Source organism: Catharus ustulatus, chromosome 23 (assembly GCF_009819885.2).
Source record: "Catharus ustulatus isolate bCatUst1 chromosome 23, bCatUst1.pri.v2, whole genome shotgun sequence".
NCBI lineage: Eukaryota > Metazoa > Chordata > Aves > Passeriformes > Turdidae > Catharus > Catharus ustulatus.
In genome coordinates this window covers 4,901,855-4,922,982 of record NC_046243.1, presented here as the reverse complement: position 1 = coordinate 4,922,982, position 21,128 = coordinate 4,901,855, and the positions used below count along the sequence as shown (strand labels likewise).

At 54.0% G+C, this 21,128-nt stretch overlaps 1 protein-coding gene across 4 annotated transcripts in view; it reads left to right on the top strand.

The window, feature by feature from the left end:
* The first annotated feature begins 3,475 nt into the window (after positions 1–3,475).
* Positions 3,476–21,128, top strand: part of KANSL1 (KAT8 regulatory NSL complex subunit 1) — a 72,811-nt gene continuing 55,158 nt past the window's right edge. For 2 of the 4 annotated variants that reach the window (XM_033078962.2, XM_033078960.2), the window contains exons 1-2: positions 3,476–3,701; positions 19,193–20,564. In XM_033078962.2, coding sequence (XP_032934853.1) covers positions 19,276–20,564 — 1,289 coding nt within the window. In that variant the 5' untranslated portion in view covers positions 3,476–3,701; positions 19,193–19,275. Of the gene's footprint in view, positions 3,702–9,058; positions 9,143–19,192; positions 20,565–21,128 lie in introns of those variants that run through there. The other 2 variants (XM_033078963.2, XM_033078961.2) reach the window with 2 other exon arrangements.

The window sequence follows — 21,128 nt, the reverse complement described above, 5'->3', positions numbered from 1 at the left end:
GCTCTTAATTCAGCAGGGATGTTCAAAGGATCTTTGTGCTGTTTGGGAGATTTAATACATAAAAGCATTCCTGGCTTTATATGTTCATCCTACCTTAAAGGTATTTTCTTTTTTTCCCAAGAATCCAGGGTCACATTTAGCCCATGCTGCTATTTTACATTCTAAGGAAAAACACAAAATTAGTATTGAAGGATTAAAATCTGGCTCTTTGAGGAGGGACAGACGGGAAGAGGCCGAGCATGGAGGCACTGGCAGGCAGGTGAGCAAGTGTTCACCGAGGAGAATTAGGAAAATGTCATTTTCTTACAACGAAACTATGGAAGAATGCGAAGTGTGGGTGTGGTGTTACTATTTGCATTGAAACAATGTAATTTGTCTCTTTTTTTCCCTGACTTTTTTTTTTGCTTTTCTTGATTTTTTTTTTTTTTTTTAATTTCAAAAATTGTACAGTCCTAGGGAAAAAAAGTCTTTTCTGTTAATATATTTGCAATTCATGAAAGGATGTGGAAAATCCAAATAAATTACTTTTAAAAGCAGGCTTAGCCCCAGGTGCTTTGGGTCAGGGGGGGACTTGTCCTTCAGGAGTTGGGCAAGAGCCAGAGGTTGGGGAAGTTCAAGGGCTCTTTTCTGTCCTCTGCCACCCAGGCTTCCCTGTCACCTGTAAATGCAGCACGGTGAGCTGGAGCTGTGGGTGAGGAGGGAGGAGAGAGCTGGCTGTGAGCACCTGGAGCGAGTCCTGCCAGGGCCACGGAGCTGCTGCAGGGCTGGGGTGACACCTGGGCAGGAGAAGGGAGAGCTCAGAGCCTGGAGAGGGACTGGGGACAAGGCCTGCAGGGACTGGACCAGGGAATGGCTCCCAGTGCCAGAGGGAGTGCAGGGATGGAGGGGATGCTGCAGAGAAATCCCTCCAGGTCAGCCCTGGCACAGAGGAGTTGTTGCTGCTCATCCTCGCTTTCCTTCCTGCAGTGACAGGAGATTCACAAAGCTCTCAGGTATGGAGCCAGGTTGGTTTTATTTTCATTTCTCCTGCCTTCCATAGCACGTCCCCACCCTGTGGCTGCAGCTGTTGTTGCTCAGCAGAGAAATCAATTGTTGCAGTCTCTTACACTTCCAAACCTGGAGGAAAAACTTCCCAGGAAGGCTCATGGCTGTGCAGGAATTCCTCCTGCTGCACGTAGTCAGCTTGGATTGAACCTTTTACCGCTCATTTTTGCCCAACCTCATCCAGTAATTTTTGAGAGCTGAGTTTGGCTGTACAAACCCCTCTGCCATGAGCCCCTTCCTGGCTGCCTTCCCCTTTCCTCCCGTCTCTCTGTCACTCCTGGATGTTTATTCCTGTGTCTCAGCTGAGCCCTGCAGTGAGAGCTGAGCTCTTCTGTTCCTCTGTGCCTCACTGCAGCCTCTCCATGGGGCTGGGCTGGGCTCTGCCTAGTGCTGGACCGGGCTTTGCTGAGGGCAGGCTGAGCTTTAGTGCCTCCAGAGAAAGGCAGAGCAGTGCTGGATTGGATTTATCCCTGGTTCCAGGGCTGAATCACGGCCGTGTGGGGAACACCAGCAGTGGTTTGGGAACACCTGCATCTCACTGGGGTTTGCACTCCTTCTGGTGCTCACCACTGACTTTGTTCCTGCAACATTTTATGTTCTGTCCCTCTGTCCAAGTCTGTGGCTTTGAGTGAGGATTGATGCACAAGCAGGAACTGCTTTTTATTTTTAATGGAGCAGAACTGGGTTTTTCTAAGGCAGCGCTTTTAAACTTTGCCACCTGCAGAATAAGGTAAGAGTCTGGATTTTCCTGGATAACCAGGGAAAACAACCTGGTGTTCCACATTCCCTGGGGAAGGATAGCAAGGACAGTGCCTGTGTGGGGAGGGAATGCAGCTGCTCTGTGGGACCAGCATCTTTGGAGCATCTCAAACATCCTTCCAGTCCTGAACGGGGCTTAGGAAAAAACAGGGAGAGTCACTTTTACACAGGAGAAAGTGACAGAACAAGAGGCAGAACAACTTTAACCTGAGAGTGAGTTAGTTTAGATGTTAGGAGGAAATTCTTTACTCGGAGTTTGGCAAGGCCCTGGCACAGATTGCCCAGGGGAGCTGTGGCTGCCCCAGCCCTGCAGTTGTCCCAGGCCAGGTTGGACAGGGCTGGAGCAGCCTGGGACAGTGCAAGTGTCCCTGCCAGGGCAGGGGTGGCACTGGGAGTCCCTTCCACCCAAACCATTCCATGATTCCGTGATCCCCAGCTCTGCTGTCCCAGTGTGACTCTCAGTGCCCAGGACCAACAGTGAAGGAACTCACCTGCTTTTTGCGGGACATCAAGTCCAATCTTATATTTGAATTAAACCTGTCCTGTGCCTAGGATAAAAGCTAAACGACAAATTAGAAAAGCAAGAGTGGCAGCAGCTGCAGAGCTCCAGGGCTGTGCCCACAGCAGTGGGAGAGTTTTTGAGGAGAGGGCAGTGGGCTCACCGCTGCTGGAGCTGTGTTGGGTTCCGTGGGACCACAACCGGGGCCTGGTGTCACCTGTGGGGCAGGAACCCGCGGCAGCCACGGGCCCGGTGCCACCGTGGGACGGGGCCCGGTGTCCCCGGCGGGCCCGCAGCCCTGGTCGCCGCTCGGTGTCCCGGCAGGTCGCGCCCCGCACGGGGCTCGAGTGCCCGCGGCCCTCAGGCCGCCCGCGCGGGCCCGGCCCTGCCCCGGTGCCACCTGCGGGACACCCAGCCCCGACCCCCGCCCCGCTCCCGGGGCCGCCCCCCGCCCGGCGCTCCCGCGGCCGCCCCGGGGGCGGCGATCCCAGAACCAACCGGAGGGGCCGAGCCGGGCCGGGCCGGGCCGGGGGTCCCGGGGCGGGGGCGGCGGGCGGGGGGCGGGGGGGGCGCGGGGCAGGGGCCGAGCGGCGGCTCCGCATCAATCACCGCCCGCCCCGCCCCCCGCGCCTGATTGACGCGGCCGCAGCCAATGGGGCGCGCCCATGCCCCGCGCGCAGCCAATGGGCGCGGAGGAGGGCGGAAGGTCCCCGCTTGAAGGCGGCGGAGCGGCGCAGGTAGGAGCGGGCGCTGGGGCGGGGGGGCCGCGCCCGGCCCGGCCCGGGGGTCGCCGCTCGCCCCCCGCCCGACCCGCGGGCAGCCCCGGGCCCCGGCCCCGCCGTCCCGGAACTTGGCTGCGGGGGCCGGGCCGCGGCGGGGCTGGGGGGGCGGGCGGCTCCTCCCGGCCGGGAGTTGGGGGTCGAGGGCAGGGTGGCGGTGGGCGCCGGGCCCGGGGCGCGGGGAGAGCTCGGCCCCGCCGCGCTGCCCCGGGGGGCCGGGCCCGCCCGGCTCCGTGCGGAGCGGGGACCCCCCCCGCCCGCCCCGCGCCTCCATTTTAGCCCGGGGAAGCGAGGCCGGGCCCGGGGGGCTCGGAGCAGGATCGGGGCGGGCGCAGCCCCCGGGTCCCCGCGCCCCCCGGGCCGCGCTGCGGGCGCTGCCGGGCCCGGCCCGGCCCGGCCCGGGATGGAGCTAACGGAGGGAGGGGGCGGCACGGCCCCCTCCTGACAGCCCTTTCTCTCCCCAGCTCCTGGATTTTCCTGTCTTCTCGAGTAAATAAATAAGAAACTTGCATCCCGCCCGGCGGCGGCGGCGGCTGGAAGGAGCCGGAGGCCGAGCCGTGCCGGCCGTGCCCACCTGGAGCGCAGGTGTGAGGATGGGCCTGGCCACGATGCCCAGCAAGGTACGTCCCGACCGCCCTGCCCGGGCCGCTCGGCGCTCTCCGGACCCGGCTCGGGTGTGCTCGGTGCCTCGGCAGGTGCTGGGTGGGTTCCTGCCGGAGCAGGATGAGGCTGGAGCCCTGCACGTAGTTTCTTGGCTGATGCAGAACTTTAAAATGGAGGTTTGGTGTTATGGCTGGAAGTGTGGATTCATCCTGCGTGCAGGATGTTTCGTCTCTCCAAAGCCATTCCAGTGCCTGTAGTGAAGAGATGTGGAGGCTCCTCTTGGGAGCGTGTGTGTATTTACAGGTGTTACCTGTCCTTGTGTGCAGCAGCATCAAGACATCAAGGCAATGACTTGCCCAGAAAAAGAAAGATCTGCTTTTTTTTCCTCCTTTTATTGTGTTCGTCCTTAAACCCCAAGCTTACAATAAGGTCCTTTTAATTTGCTGATTTAATCTGGTTTGTATGTGTATTTATAGTACCAAAAGAGTTTTGTGTACACCTGTCAGAGGGGGCTTGGCTTTGTCCTGTGAAAACCAAAGGTCTGAAGCTGGAGTTTCCTGCTCACGTTTCTGTCCCTCTGGTTTCCCCAGGCGTGAGGCAGCCGTGGTGTTTCTGGGTCTGGAGTGGAGCTGGTGGGGGTTTGCTGGGGCCTCTTTAGAAAAGTGACCTCTTGCCTTGCTGATGCTCTCACACATTAAAAATGTGTCCTAAGCACTCAGGTACAGCAATTGAGTTCTGTGCAGCTGAATAAAACCTGAAGAGAAGTGCTAAAGGAAAGGACATTTCCCTCTTTTCATAAATCTACAAGCCAAAGCAGCCTGACTTTAGGCCAATTATTGACTTAATTTAGACAAATTTTCTTGTAATGGGAAAACCAAAAATCTTATCTGAATCCGTTCACACTGACCTTACACAAATCTGCTGTGGTATCTGATCTCCAGTTGGCCAACACAGCAGCAAAGCTCTTGGTCTTTGTACACAGAACAACAGTGAGTTGTTTTGTGGGCTTTAAAAATGGAATTAAATCTCCCTGTTGTGGGTTTTGGAGGTTATCATGAAATACCTTGGAAATCTGTGTTGCTACAGCTCCTGCTGACACTGGTGGGAATTGGGAGACAACTTCTCTGCAGACTGGTCTGTATTTCCAGAGTGCCACACGCTGATGTGTTGGGGTTTGTGCTGGGGCTGATGTGTGGAGCCTGTCACCCGTGTGGGCACTGGGGCGTTGTCAGCCCTGTGAGTGGCCCGTTTGTCCCGATCCCAGCTCCTCAGTCTCGTGCAGCAGCCTGGAAAAGTGTGGAGGGGAAAAGCCAGCGAGATTTCAGAGAGCTGCAGCCCCGTGGGATGGGGAGATGGTGCTGGCTTGGGGAGGTGCAGGAGGTGCCCTGGACCTGCTGGAGCAGGGGAGAGCACCTGGATCCTTCCTGCCTCCCGTGGGCTGGCAGGAGCTGAGGGGAAGGAGCAGTGCCTGGGTGTGCTGCTGGGCACACAGGGCTGTCCGTCCATCCTGGCTGTCTGTCCATCCTGGCTGTCTGTCCTTTCTGGCTGCTGCATCCCTCGGCCGCCCTGCTGAGGGGCCTTTGCTGCTGCTGGGGAGGACCTTGCTGGACCCTGGTTTGTGGAGTGTGTAAATGGCTTTTCAGCTCTGCCAGGACCTGTGTGAGGGCTGTTCTCACCGGCAGCCCCCGCTTGTGCCCGAGCTCTGTGACTTGGTGTTGTCACAGTTTGCAGAGTTTTATTGTTGTAGAAGGGCCCAGCTCAGTTGCAACCCTTTTGTTTTATGGAGCTCCTTGGCCAACGCTCCCCAGAGGGGCAGGAGGTTGGTGGGAGAGAGGAGCAGGAAGCCTTGGCAGGTCCTTGCAGGGGAGTGCAGCCTGTGCTGTGTTCCCAGAGCAGGGACTCGCTGCCTTCTCCTGCCTGGTGCCGTTTCCCTGTGCTTGCCTGGGCTCTGATTCTCCTGTCTGGACTTTCACAGGAAGCATTGTTAATAGGAGCAGGTAGAGACAGGACTTTTTCACCTCTGACCTCTGATTTCTGGCTGTGTTGCCAAGGGTGTGAGGGCAGGTGGGTTTGTCTGGGGCTGAGGAATGTGCATGAAGCCCTGGGCTCAGACCTGCAGGCTGGGTTATCTCTGGAACAGAGGGTCTCAGAGCACAGCCCTGATCACAGGAGTTAATCTAATATCCTGGTTATCAGCTATGATTCAGCCTAGTTAAAATGCTGCTCCAGTTTGGGATTAAACTGAATTATAAGTAGCTGCCAATAGCATGGTAATTTCCCCCCCAAGTCTGGAAATCCAAACAGCAATAGGATTGTTCCAACTGTTCTACAGCAGGAATAGAAACTGCCTGACCAGGGAGGGGTTGCTGAGCTCTACCAGCCTCTGTGCTGTTTGCCTTCCTGTGCTCTACTTTCTGTTTTTTAAGGACTTTGTCCTTTTTCTTTCCTGTTTAGTGAGCATTTCCAGCATAGCTTTAAACCAGAAATGTTTTGCATCATCTGAAGCTTCTGGGACCGCTGACAGTTGAGTTCACTGCGTTTTGTTGGGGTGAGGTTGCAAATGAAGGTGCAAAAGTTGTGGTTGTATCTGTAGGGAGTCTCATCGCTGTTACTTAGTGGCCGTCCACCTTTCCCACCTTCAGGGTGTTTCCCAAATTGAAATAGCGTGGTTTAGGCTCAAAGATCATAAATAATAACACTTAAGAGTTATTTTATGTACAGATATGCATATAGTTACTGTGTAGGGGGTGTTAAATTTCTGAGGCAGGTCCAATCAGAGCAAGTAATGAGGATTAATAGGTGGAAAGATGAGGTAACAATTAGGTGTGAGCAGCTGGGCGCTCAGCCCTCAGCAGATGTTGTGGTTTGAGTGTTCTGGGTGCTTTGCAGAAGGGCACAGTTCAAAGGATGATGCTGAGAAAATGGGGAGAGCTGCTCTTGTTCATGGGGCATCTCCAGATCAGGAGCATCCTGTGGGAGGGACAGATGGTGGCTGGTCCAGGAGTGGCCAGGTGAGCAGTTGTGGCACAGTTTTGAGTGGGAAACTGAGACTGGCAGGGCCACAGAAGGTGTCAGAGGCCAAAGCTGTGTTGTTTCAGACTGCAGAGCAGTGTTTGCTGCCTCATCTCCAGATCAGGCTGGAAATGGAGGCTGTAGCTGTGTCTGTGCTGCAGGAGGATCCAAACCTGTGCTGGAATGCCAGGCTGGAATCTGGGCTCTTGGTCTGTGCCTCAGCAGAAAATCCTGCACTGCAGAGTGAGCAAAAGGCCAGAAACTTTATTGTACAGGAATTTTGTTTCACTTCCTCCTCCACAAATTGTCCTCACTCTTCTGTTCTTCTGCTACTTGTGCTTTTTAGCTGAGCTCCAATTCAAGGTAGATTAAAAACCCAATAATATCAGAGGTTTGCATGCCCATTGTAGGGTTCTGTGTCCTGGGTTCCTGAAGTTCTCTCCAAGTTCTCTCTCAGGAGGGAGCGTGCAGCTGCTGAGTTCCTCGTTCCTCTCAGAAATGCTGATTTTGTTACCTCAGGAATAGATTGTGCTCAGTGTGTGACCCCGTTGGGTGCTGGATGTGGGGCTGCTGATAACACACTGCCCTGCTGTCCTCCTTGGCACGGTGTCAGCACTCACTTAAAGCCCTCTTCAAGGTCTCTACCCTCATTTTGTGAGCCTGGGGGTGTGTGGGGAGGGGGCAGCTGGCACTGCAAGGGACAGCACAGGAGTGGAACTGTTTGCAGCTCCCTGCTAGGACATAAAAACCAGCATCAGTCTCACTGCTGTCCATAGCTGAATATTTTTCTTGGAAAAACACTTAGTATAAGCTGACTTTTGAGCGTTTGTATGGTCAGCAGAGACCTCTGGGGTGGCTCTGGCTGCATGCCCAGGTGGTCGCACACACCCTTACAAAAATGATGAAATGTGAATTTCCTGGCCCAAAACCCGCGGCTGTACTGACAGCGCCGTGGTGTGATTTGTTAAGCAATGTATTGGATTTTAAAGAGCAGCAGCAGTGTCTTGACTCTGTGTGTGTGTCCAGATGGTTTTTGGAGGAAGGGAGCAGTGTCCAGGCAGGTCAGGAGTTGTTCTCGGATCCTTGGGGTCCCTCCCAGCCCGGGGTGTTCTGTGATTGCTGGTGCGGGGTTGGAGCCCCTTGGAATTGGGACACCAGCAGGGAACGGGCTTGTCTGTGTGCCCTGCATAATCCAGGATACCGGAAAGAGGATTCCTCCTCACCTGGTTCTGCAGTCGAGCAGGACAGGTTTGTTTTTTGTTCGGTACAAATCCGAGGCAGGTGTCCCCTGTGCCGGTGAGCACAGCTGGCACCGCTGCCAGCTCTTTGCAGGAAAATGATGGCATGAAGCGCTTCTTTCTTGGCAGAGCCGCATTCCTGCTGTAGCGGCAGCAGAGCAGTGCTCTGGCTGAGAGGTGCAGCCCCAGCCTTTTCCTGGCAGGAATTCCCGGCGGGTTGGTGGCACCGGGGACAGTTCGGTGTCACCGCCCGCGGGGGCTGAAGGTCAGAGAGGTGAAACGGGCTCTGCAGTCCCGGGGGAATTGTCCTGCTCCCGGGGCGGACACGGGAGAGCGTGACGTGCAGTTTGTGCAGAAACACTGGGCCGGGTGACGCTGTTTTTGTTTTTATTTGTATTTGTGTTGTTCCGGGAGCGGCAGTGCCGCGCGGGGCGGCCCAGGACTACAACTCCCGGCGTGCCCCGCGCGCCGCCGCGGGCTCCCCCTGCCGGTGTCCGGCGGGCAGCGCAGCCGCCCGCAGCGGCGGGCGGACAAAAGGCGGCGGGTCCGCCCCTCCCTCCGCTGCCTGCCCTCCCTCCCTCCCTCCCTCCCCGGCGGCGGCGCCGGGCCCGCCCCGCTCCTCCCCTCCGTCCCGTTCCCCTCCCCTCCCGCACTGCAGCTCCTCCGCGCGGCCGCGGCGGGCGCTCGGCGGGGCCCCCCGGCTGCGGGCGGGCGCGGGTTGCGCTGCGCGGCGCGGCCGCCGGGGGCGCTGCGGCGGCGCCCCCCGCCCCCCCGCCTCCTCCCCGTCCTCCTCCTCCTTCCCCCCGGTGCATTCTCCGGCTGACGGGAGGGGGAGGGCAGGGAAGGAGCCCGGCCGCCATTTTCGAGCCGCGCCGCCGCCGCGCTCGCCCGGAGCCAGGGGGGGACCGGGCGCGCCGACGAGAAGCGCCGCAGCCGCCCGCTCCGCCCCAGCGCTCCGACCCGGGGGCGGGGGGGCCCCGCTCCCCCCCTCCCCCCCCACCACCCCCAGCACTGCGGCCGCCGAGGGACACGGGCGAGCCCATCCCCCGTTCCGCCGGGGCGGGCGGGGGGGGCGCCGGGGGTGGCGGCGGCGGCGCCGCGGCTGCTGCCGCCCCTCGTCCCGGGGGGGCCCGCCCGGTTTGTTTGCGAACTGCGCCCGTTCGGCCGCGGCCGAGCCCGCCCGGACCGCGCTCGCCGCTCGTCACGTGGTAGGTGCCGCTCGCCCCGCGCCCGCCGCCCCGCGCCCGCCGCGCCTCCCCCGCCGCCCCTTTGTTAGCGCCGCCGCGCCCCGCCGGGCCCCGCCGCCGCCGCGCCCCAACTTCTCCGAGCGTTCCCCCCCCCCTCCTCCACCCCGCCGCCCTTCCCCTCCCCGGTGCGGCGGAAAGTGCGGGGGTCGCGGCAGGAGAGCCGCACCCCCCCCCCCTTCCCTCCGCCCGCCGCCCCCCCCGCCCCGGGCAGACGCAGCACCGGGGGCGGCGGCGCCGCTTTCCATCGAAATCCCGGCCCCGGGGGTCCCGCAGGGTCGGGCCGGGGCCTCTCACGTGGCCGCTGCCCCCGGGGAGGGGAAGGGACGGGCGGGAGAAGGGGGGGGCACCGCTCCCTACCCCGGTGGGAAAGGGGGGCTGCGGTGGGGGGTGGGGTGGGGGGGGGGGGACACACGCGAAGTTTTAAAAGTAAACAGAAAAAAAAAAAAAATTAAATTGCATAACCTCAAAGCTTGCAAAACGCGTGGAGGGAGCAGGTCCCGCGGCCCCAAATCCGGCTGGAAAATCGGAGCGGAGCGGTGCCGGTAATCCCGGTGGGCTGTCACCGGCGGGAGCCGTGTCACCGGGCGCTCGCCCTGCTCCCGGGGCGCACAATAGCGTCATTTTCCAGGTGCCTTCGAGCTCCAAAACCCTTTCCCTCTATTTACTTTCCAGCCGCGTATTTTGTATTTTATTTATTCCGAGCCGGCCCTGCCGATCCAGGGTTATTTTCCCCAAAACAGGCTGGAGGAGTCCGGCTATCCTGAAATGCTTTCCGTGATCCCTACATGTGTTTACTTCCATCACGGGATTAGCATCTTCCAGTGCTTGGTTACGGAGAAATTTCCATCATTTGGGGCATAAACGAGGGTCATATAGGAGGAAAAACGAAGCAGCTAAATGTATTGGGAACTAAAGTTATTTTCTCCCCAAAAATTGCAAACCGAGGTGTCATCTCTCCTTAAATTGGTGTCCAGGTGGAGCAGAAGGCAGGCACTCCATAGATTATATTCCCTGTTATGTAAAATGCACTTGAATGACAAACTGTAGTTTTCCATGAAACCGGTCAGGATATGGGAGGAACTGCAGGTTTTTTATTTGTTTTGACTGACCATTATATTTTGAACTGGTTTGGGCCACGGCCGTGCTGGTGGTTACATCATGTCATGTGTTGTGTCCAGGGTGCTTTGTGCCTCTAAAAATAAGGTGAGGAAGGAGCGGGTTTTGGGCAGGACGGTGCTGTGTCCGGGGACAGGACGGGCTGGGGGTGTCGGGGTGTGACATGTGGCCCTGTGTGCCCCCGGACCTGTGCCGGCGCTGGCAGCCCGGGCATCTGCCTGTGTGCGGCCCTTTTCTCTTTAAAACCATATTTGTCCTTTTTATAGCCTTTGTTTTCATGGAGGAACCTCTGATGCTCTTCCCTGCTTTAGCGTATCCTCTTGGATTTCCATTCTGGCACGGGAACAGCGACGCGCTTCAAGCTGATTATATTTTTTATTTTTTTTTTCTTTAATTGAGAAGTCAGCAGCCTTTTAAATGGGCGGTGGAGCAGAGTGGGGCTGGGGGCAGCGGGGGAGAGCCCGGGCTGCTCGGAACTGGTTCTGCATGCCCGGTTCTCCATGCCCCCTTCCCCCAGCCCCAGCTCGGTTCTCTGCCTGGTTCCCCCATACCCCATTCCCCCATTCTGGTTCCCCCAGCCCGGTTCTCTGCCCAGTTCCCAGCCTGGTTCCCCCAGCCCCATTCCCATTCCCCCAGCCCAGTTCTCTGCCCGGTTCCCAGCCTGGTTCCCCCAGCCACATTCCCCCATTCTGGTTCCCCCAGCCCGGTTCCCAGCCCGGTTCCCCCATCCCGGTTCTCCCAGCCCCATCCCGGTTCCCCCAGCCCGGTTCTCAGCCCGGTTCCCAGCCCGGTTCCGCCCGCCCCCGCAGCAGATCTGGCCTGGCCTGGCCTGGCTTTTGGCGCGGCATGGCACGGCTGGGGATGGTGTTGGTGTTTTTTTTTTCCCCGTGGCCGCACTGCCAAGGTAGCACAGCTGTGTGGGGCTTAATGGATTGATATGCTGCAGGAGCAGTTAATTGTGGAACTTGGTTGTGGTACTGTTATAGCTGATTTGTAATGATTTAGCAATGAGGAATGACTTGTGTTCCCCCGTCAGAGGTGATAAAGCAGCAGATGACCAGGCAGATGTGGCTGTGGGTTTCTCTTACGCCTTTTTTCCCCTCTTTTGCCTTTTATTTATTTTTTTACATGCTGTGTTTCAGTCCCATTTGCTCTTGGAGATCATCCGGTAACCGGAGAGCTGGTGAGAGTGTGACATCATGCGAGGCAGGGGTGAAAACTGAGCGGTTCTGTGACCAAAGTCACTTCCTTTTGCCCTGTTTATAACTCGTGTTTTGGTGAAGGCCACTGCCATTATCTAATGAACGCCCAGAACAAAGCCTGTCTCTGGAGTTGCAGCACTCCACCCTTCCCTGCTCGGGCTCCTCAGGAGCCTCTAAAGGCTTTTCCAGGCAGGATGGGACTCGGTGGACAGCGAGGAGAGATAAGGCCTGAGCATTCTTAGGCCCAGGGAAAGGGTAAAGCAGCACATACTTTTATTTATGGGCTTTTCCCCCACTCCCTCCCATATAATTTTCCTCTTCTGGAAAATTAACTTTTACTGGGACTGTTTTTGAGAGTAGGTCAGTGCTACCTCAGCCTGAACCCAAACAGCACCTGATTTTGCATTTCTCTGTTTGTTTTTTACTGGACTATGAGAAGAAACAGGAGGGTCAGCTTAGGCCTGAATGGGAATTTAATTCCTGGAAGGGTCTCAGGTGGATCACATAGTGATGGGACCAGATAATGAGTGATTGTGCACCCTGCCTGTCTTGCCAGGTTTATCCCTGCACTGGAAGGAGCTCAGTGCTGGGCAGTTGCAGTGGCAGGTGATCTGAGGAGCAGCGTTTCCGTTGCTGCATTTTATAAATACCATGTCCCTGCTCATGACTTCCAGGAATACAATGTCTATCTGGAATGAAAAGCAGCAAAGACTCGGTTTGAAAATCCTTCCCTGTAAACAGGAGTTTGGCCGCGCGTTTGAGGATGCAGTTTTCTGTGACAAATCGTTTAAATTGGAATAAAAGCTTTCTGTTCTTTCTCAGCTGGGCCAGGAGTTGTCATACTCAAATCAGCAAGAGTCTGGGTGATGCAGGACTTGAGTAAACATAATTCCATTAAACCCTGCGCGTGTGCTCGGCCCGAGTTCAGAGCTGGGTTTTTGGGGGAGGAGAGTTTGGGTAAGGTCTTGTTCGGGTTTTTTAAAGTAAGTCAGAAAACCAATCTGTATCTCTGCTGCCACGAGGTGCAGCCAGCAGGTGACTGCCAGAGTTTGGAGAGTGAGACAGATGGAGAAATGGGAGATGGTAGTGTTGGGCAAGACAGTTCTGGAGAGCAGAGTTTTGACTGAATTCAGTGATGAATCTGTGCTGTTTATCTGATAAAATGAGAGAGAAAGGTAACAAAATCAAATCTCAAGAGGGGAAATGGAGGTAGCTGAACAGGCCTCATCTGTGCCTGAGTTAATCTGTTGCCGCAAACTTATTTTTTTTCATATTTGGTGGAAAGAAAAGTTTAATTGAAATATGTGCTCCTGGTTTAGGAGGCATTCAGGCCTCAGAGGCCTTAGCAGAAGGTGGGCCTTAAAGGTTTCTCCTGTTCAGCTCTCAAACGTTGGGAAACATCTCTCTGAAATCTTTATAACTTCCTGCCGAGGTCTGCAGCGACAGAGGATGTGATGGGAGGTTTCTGTGAGGTTGCTTTGCGCTCAGTGAGGAAGAGCGAGCCCAGCTCAGGCTGTAATTACAGCTGGTGGAAAAGAGCCTGTGCTGTGTGAGTGAGCATCACCTTCTATTAAACGAGTGTCTGTGCTCTTGTCGCTGGTTTTGGTTGCTGCCATGGCATCGTGGTGGGCTGAGCTCTGTCTGAGATGCAGAGCAGGAGGAGCTGGGTCCTGCAGTCAGCTGAGCTCTGTGTCCTGGGGAGCAGCTGCTGAGCTCCAGGCAGAACAAAATCTTCAGGCTTGGCTGCCAGGCTGGGCAGGGATCTGTGGCTGGCACTCTCAGCTCTGCTCCTCTCCTGTTTTTGCCTCTCGAGGACAGGGCCAGGTATCCCAAGGCACTGCAGAGGAGTTTTGTGGCCACAGTCAGTGCCTTGTTCTGGAGCACTGAGTATAAAATATAAAATATTCAGGTGGTGCCACTTTTTGGGGCTGGGGGGTGTGAAGAGTTTTGGGAACAGTTATGTGCTTTTGAGCAAAGGTGGGTGTGACTGCACCTAGTGAATGAAAATATGTCTCTAAAGTTAAAAGGCAATTCTGTTTTTTGTTTAACTTGCTCCCTGAGTCCTGAGTTCAGTTTTTCATATTTCCTGGGCAACTTGCCCAGATTATGTGAAAGAAAAACAAAATCTTTCTGATACAGGATGGGGGAGACCTGGATTTCACAATTAAAGCTTTTTAAAATGTTATTTTATTTTTTATTTTTTTGGTCTCTGACAGGCCGCTGCTTTCTGCAGATATCCCATTGCTCTTTTTGAACCACATTTCTTGTGATTTGACTCTAAACTGCAACTTTATTCTGAAGAGTAGTTTAACAGCAATGTATTTTTATCTCCAGCTACTTAATTTTCCAGGTGAAGGCATTCTTGCTTTTAGTTATTCACTTTCCCAGATTTTTTTGGCAGTGATGACAGTTAATCTTGCTTTGTGGCTTGTTTTTCTTTCTGACATCATATTGATGAAACCTCCTTTACCTCAGATGATGCAATTGGTTTGGTTTATTTATATCCAATGAGAATTCACAGTTGTAAGAGGGAATTATTCTTGCAGGAGATCTCAGAGTTGACCAGACCCTGCCACTCAGGTGGACAAGGAAGTGGAAACAGCAACTTTTAGTTTAATCTTGAGGACTTCTCTTTGGAAGCAAAAGTGGAGCTCAGTAATATTTCTGGGATGTTCTTACTGTTAAAATTCTTATTTTTCCCTGGGAGATTAGGTGCAAGTCTGTAGTGTTAATAGCTGTGGAATGTACTCACGTGTGTATTGTAAAAATCTGTTGTTCTTGTGTGTGCTCTTAACCTTTTTTTAAATTAATATTTTAAAAGAAAGAGCCTGTTTCCCAAATGTGGGTCACTGCAAGCACACAGTCTGCACGTGATAACTGGCTTATCAATAAGGTGATCGTCCTGTACTTGCCTGTCACATTTCCTTAATTAAAGCTTTGAGAGTTGCTTCTCATGTAAATCCCTTTCTAAATTGGTAAAGAGCTGTCTTACAACTGCAGAATGTTGGGAGGTGATAACAGGAGGCACGAAGAGAATCTGTTATGTACAATGGTCCTGACTTTGGTAGATGGACGGTGTGGAAAATGTTGGTAGGGCTCAGGGAGTTGCTGTGTGTTGTTACCTGCTGAGGTTAGCACAGATGATGTGTTTTACTTGCAAAATGAAGTGTAGAGGGATTTTATTTTAGCAAGTTCGGGGTTTTTTTGTGCGCTTTGTTTTGGTTTTTTGACTGAAACATATTTGTAACCACACGGATTGAGGAGTTGGCTGCACTGTTGATTTGTAGAGGGGGAGGAGAGGGGAAGTGGGAATTGGTATAATACTCACTTCCTTCAGGGTAACTTTGCTTTTATTGCTTCTAACAGCACCTTTGTGTACGTCAGGAAATGGGTGCTGGGGAGGGCTTGGGGCGGGAGGGTTTCAGGGTGCTCTAGTGCAGGAATTTGGGATGACATCAGGGATTTAAACATATCCCAGGAACATAAATCCGTGGGGCTGATGTGAGCGTGGCCGGGCGGTGCAGGAGGGATGGAGGCACAGGTGATGGAGCTGGGGTTGGTACCACAGTGGGATTGGGGTGGGAGGAGAGCAGCACAGCCCTTCCAGAGCACGGTGCAGAGAGTTCAGCCAGGAGCCTCCAGTGAGCTCCCCATGGCCCTCACTGCAAGCACAGGGCCTGGTTTGTCCCCAAGAAACTCCTTCCACAAAGAATTCAGAGAGCCAAAACTTCCTGTGTTTGTTCTGGGCTTATTTTCTGAGGTACTGCAAAAATCATGCGCTTGGAAACCCAGTTCTCCTTTCAGTGTGTGATTGTAGAATTGGGTTTTAGAAGCAGAGGGTGTTGAATAAGTCAGCAGGCTGGGGGATTGTTTTCAGGGCTGTGGTGACCCGGTGCTGCTCGGGGTGTAGTGTGACTGGGAGTGCTCTGCTGCCCCAGCCCTGTGGCTCTGCTCGGGGTTGGATGGGCTGAGTGCTGCCTGCCCTGGGTTTGGTGAAGGTTCCTGAGGAGCCCTGCTGGCTCTGCTCAGGGTTGGACAGGCTCAGTGCTGCCTGCCCTGGGTTTGGTGAAGGCTCCCTGCTGGCTCTGCTCAGGGTTGGATGGGTTCAGTGCTGCCTGTCCTGGGTTTGGTGAAGGCTCCCTGCTGGCTCTGCTCAGGGTTGGATGGGTTCAGTGCTGCCTGCCCTGGGTTTGGTGAAGGCTCCTGAGGAGCTCTACTGGCTCTGCCCAGGGTTGGACAGGCTGAGTGCTGCCTGCCCTGGGTTTGGGGAAGGCTCCTGAGGAGCTCTACTGGCTCTGCCCAGGGTTGGACAGGCTGAGTGCTGCCTGCCCTGGGTTTGGGGAAGGCTCCTGAGGAGCTCTACTGGCTCTGCTCAGGGTTGGACAGGCTCAGTGCTGCCTGCCCTGGGTTTGGGGAAGGCTCCCTGCTGGCTCTGCTCCCTCTGTGCTCCTGGGCAGCGAGGGAAGGTGGGGGAGTTACGGTTACCCTGGTTTTACCTGCCTGCTGCAGCCTTTCATCTCGGCTCTGTTAATTACTGCTAAGTGCTCTGGCACTGCTCTACTTCTGAAGGGAACATGGAGAGCGTTCATTCAGTTTTAGCTGAAGACACGCTGTAAACACGGCGTTGGTTTTCCAGAGGCTGCTCCCCTTGGATCTGCCCCAGCCAGATGCAGCACAGGGGCTGTGCCACGGCTGCTGAGCTGAGCTGGGCTGGGGGAGCCTGAGCAGTGTCCAGTTACTCTGGCAGTTCTCTACAGCAGGGCTTGTGCCAGAGCAGAAGCCTCTGTGTCCCACATGTGTCACCTTGAGTGCTGGGAATTAAAGACCCTTGGCAGGGAAGCAGTGAACAGGGACCCGTGGGTGCTCACATGGATCTCCAATACTGATGGGGGACGGCAGATTCAGTAGAATTTACCAACCAGATTTGGGCCCAGGAGCAGGCAACAGATTGGGGATAATTCTTGGAATTATTGTAAGACTTGCCAGAGTGCTCTGCAGGTTCCTCAGACTGTGTGAATGACCTTCCCTTCCCATTCTATGACTTTTCCTTTTCTTTGTTCTCCCTCCTCAGAAATGCCTTAACTCCTTCTCCCCTCCAATTCCCTGTTAGGAAGAAATTCCTGATAAGTGTAATACAGCTTTAATAACAACCCACACTTATAAACAGAGGGAGGAGGGATCATGCTTACAAATGTTCCTTAATGTCTTTTCCAGGGGTTGCTCATAAAAGTAGAGATCTAATTCAGTGTTAGAGAAGCCAGTGCTGTCCAGCACACAGAGATTTTATAGGGACTTAAATAAAATTAAAAAATAGACCAAATAACTTTTGGAGGTCATTTTTAAGCTACTAGAACAAAGCCTTATTCTAAGGGGAGGCTTTCCAGGCTTCCAAAGCACTCTAAATGCTGTCCACTCAATGAAAAGTGGAGCCAAGGAGGTTTGCAGTAGCTTAGCAGGATTTGCTGTTTTCGAGTGGGTTTGCTAACCTGGAGGAAAAGGCAGTGTCAAAGTTTTGCTTCCGTTTCCCACTTCTGTTAATTTGATGACCTACAAATTAAAACTCCCTCCAGCCTGCAACTCCTGCAAGCTCCTGACTGGCTGTGGTGCAGTGCAGATTTGTTCATCAAGAGTCATTTAGCACCAGGGAGGGTTTGCTGCTCTCTCTGCAGTTGGGGTTTCTGAAACCACTGTCGATGTCTCGTGGTGACTGTGGTGGAGAGCCCTGAGCCAGAGTTCCCTCTGGAAGGAAACCCCTCATGTTTCTGCAGAACTGGGAGCCTCTCAGGGGCAGTCATTCCCAGTGTGTGTGTCTCTAGTGGAGGTCTTGGAAGGAGGCTGGAGTGGAGGAAGTCTTTATTCTGACAGTCTTCCTCCCTCCTCTCCCAAGGGTGTCTTAGCTACAAGTGGAAAGTTCCCTGCAAGTTCCTTTTTTTTTATTTCTTCCCTGAATAGGCATGTTCAGTTTTTATTTATGGACCCAAATGGTGACTAAGAGCCATTTTCAGTGAGTGTGGCCTAAACTTTTAGACATGCAGATCCCTTTTAAAGAAGGATAAAGTATAGTTGATTACAGAATGCCATAAGTTCTGTGAGTAGGGAACTTGAAGCCTGAACCCATCTCCAGCATCTTGATATTTCTGCTGCAACAGCTTTTTTCAAGTCAGTTCCTCTGGGAGTGTGTTCTTCCTTCCCTGTCTCCTCCTCCTGTGTCACCCAGCTGGATTTTGTGGGGAGTGAGTTAGCAGGGCTGTTGGCAGGATGCTGGGGCTGGTGGGACAGTCCAGGCTGGGATTGACTGATGGAGAGCAGAACTGGTGGGTGAGAGGCTGGGCATGACCAATCCCAGTATGGAACTGGGTGAGCTCAGGGTGCCTTCCAACCCAAGTCATTTTGGGATTCTAGGACGTGGAGGGTTTGTATTTTGGGCCTGGTGAGGGGCTGGACAGCTGGACAGTTGACCAATGTGTGCCTTCCCTCCATGGGAATGTGGTTTTGTTTCTCTAACTCATCTCTGACTTCTCACAAAAATTCAGGTTCTAGTACTTTGGTTTTCAGCCTTCATGTCTGTCTGGTCCCTGTTACAGAGAAGCACCTGGATCTGATGTTGGGAGCAACTGGATGAGCTCAGAGACAAAACTGGCTGTGAAATTTTCCTTGTTAAACATATTAAAACTCCAGATAGTCCTTGCTTTTCCTGTAAAGTGGTGCATTAATTTGGTCATTGGGGTGTGTTAATGAACAGCTACAACAAGTTTATGCAAATTTATGTGAAATTAGAGGATTGGCATATCAGGCAAGAGATCAGGGCAACTTTTTATTATTAAGTTGACATTGAAATATCTTATGAAGATGCTAAATAACTTTAGCAATAAAAGGAAAATCAAGTAACTGTCTCACTGGCAGCACAGCCAACACTGTGGGTTATTTGAGTGCTGTTTAAAAAGACATTTAAAAACACTGACAGCTTTAGTGGTAAGGAAAGTGGTGAATGACCAGAGACTTGAAGGTGGGTGGGAAGAGGCTGCAGTGTAGAGAAATGAAGAGCCTTTAGTTATTTCTCTGAATTTGTTTGCTCTAGTTGCGTTAAACCCAGGCTTGCTGTGACAATCACTGTAGAACTGTTCTGTGCATGTGTGGGTTAATCTTTATCCATGCTCTTGAAAGAGAAATGGGAATTGCTAACACTGGAAATCACCTGGCTCATTCGGAAATGTACTTCTGGGAAAGTAGGTTTCATATACACCGGGGAAGAGACTTTCTTGAAATCCAGGTTTCAGGGAAGCGGTGAGGTTTCTTCAGCCACCGGGAGTTTAAGCATATGGAGATTTGTTCCCCTCAAGCCCTGTCTGTATTACATGTTATAGGCAAATCTGTCATTTTTAAGACCCCTGAGCTGGCAGTAGAAGCACTGAAAACTATTCCATAGGTGTAGCTCAGGGATTTTAATGATGAAGTTGGTGAGCTGCTGGCATTGAGGAATAGGAGCATCCAGGGCTGGAGCCTTCATGGGGGTCTGGAAGGGTTCTGGTGTGCTTGTGGACAGGCTGAAAGCTGGGAGTGGAGCTGGGGACAGGGAGATGTTGGGTTCTGGGCTGTGTGCTTCTGTTCCTGCCTGCTCAGGGTTGGGGTCCTGGGGCAGAGTTTGATGGATTCCCTGCCGTGTGCCTGACCGTGTGTTGTGCTCCCCGTGCAGGCTGCCCTCGGGAGCGGCGGTGGGAGGCAGTGGAGCTGGCCTCGGCAGCGGGACAGCCGGCACTTCCCCTGGCTCTGTGCTGAATGGCTGCGATGGCGCCCGCTCTCACTGACGCAGCAGCCGAAGCTCACCACATCCGATTCAAGCTGGCTCCCCCGTCCTCCACCTTGTCTCCTGGCAGTGCCGAGAGCAACGGCAACGCCAACAACATCCTCCTGGCTGCCAACGGCACCAAAAGGAAAGCCATTGCTCCGGAGGATCCCAGTCTAGATTTCCGAAACAACCCCACGAAGGAAGAGCTGGGCAAGCTGCAGCCGCTAGTGGCCTCTTATCTCTGCTCGGATGTAACATCTGTCTCTTCAAAAGAGCCTCTGAAGCTGCAAGGAGTCTTCAACAAGCAGACAGTCCTTAAATCTCACTCTCTCTTATCTCAGTCCTTTTTGAAAACAAGTGATCTGTTGGGGAGGCAACCGGTGTTGGAATTCACTTTGGAGAATCTAAAAACAATGAGTACTAATAGCCAGCCACCTCTCCCACAAGCGCCTGTGAACGGCTTGGCCAAGAAATTGGCCAAAAGTACCAATTCAGACCATGAAAACTCTACTTCTCTGAACGGTGGGAAGTGTGCTCCTCCTTCTGCTGCCCTCCAGACTGTTGACTATAACACAGGAGGTTCTGAATTGGGGGACTTGAAGACCGGCTTGACCAATTGCACTCTTCCACACAGAAGCCTTGATGCAGAGCACGCAACTCCCTTGAGCAATAACAGCCCTGCCAACAAACCCTCCGCACCCTGCTCTGAGCAGCAGTGGGTGCTGGAGGGCGGCGAGCCGCGGGTGCCCGGCCTGGGCAGCAGCAGCAGCAGCAGGCTGGACGAGCACAAGCCCCCCGCGCTGACCGCCCAGCACAGCGCCCTGGACTCGGAGATGAGGACCAGGGCGCTGCTGCGGCGGCAGGCGGACATCGAGAGCCGAGCCCGGCGCCTGCAGAAGCGCCTGCAGGTGGTGCAGGCCAAGCAGGTGGAGAGGCACATCCAGCAGCAGTTGGGCGGCTTCTTGGAGAAAACGCTGAGCAAGCTGCCGGCTTTGGACCCCCTGAGGCACCGGAGCCAGCTGATGCTGACCAGAAAAGCAGAAGCAGCCTTGAGGAAAGCTGCGAGCGAGACGGCGACTTCGGAAGGCCTGAGCAACTTCCTGAAGAGTGATTCGATCTCGGAGGAGCTGGAGAGGTTCACGGCCAGCGGCATGGCCAACCTGCGGTGCAGCGAGCAGGCCTTCGACTCGGATGTCACCGACAGCAGCTCGGGGGGAGAGTCGGACGTTGAGGAGGAGGAACTGACCAAAGCAGACCCAGAGCAACCCCACGTACCACTGTAAGTAGCAATCACTCATTTCCTTTCCGTGCTGGGGAGCAGGAAGGTGGCAGGTGGAAATAAGGTTTTTGTAGGAACCTTAAATTTTGGATGGTCTTAGGTCAAAGAGTTGTTAAAACTAGTGTGGTGTGATTTGCAGCACTGAGGATAAATTTCCTCGTGCTTACTGGAAATAGTCTTTGGTGTTTCTGGAGCAGCAGGTTGTGGAAATAATGCTGGCTGGAGTGGTGTGAGCTGCAGATACAAACCTGGAATGCCATCAGCACTTCTCTCCAAGATGCATTGGTCCTGTCTCCTGAATGGAAAAGTTTGTTGTTTTACAATGGGAATATTTGTTGTAAACCTGTTGTGTAAAGTAAGATCAGACTGATTCTGTGTAGATGACAGCATATTTATGACTGGGGAGTTATTTTATTTGTTAAATGAACTGCCTGGAAAAAAATACTCTGGAAGGATTTGGTTCAAGTGCCAGCGGAAGTGTGAAGCGAGTGTGCTCTCTTCTTGAATCTGGGAAATTATTGCTGGGAATTTTCTTCTTGTCTGTGAGTTGCGTTGAATGATGAC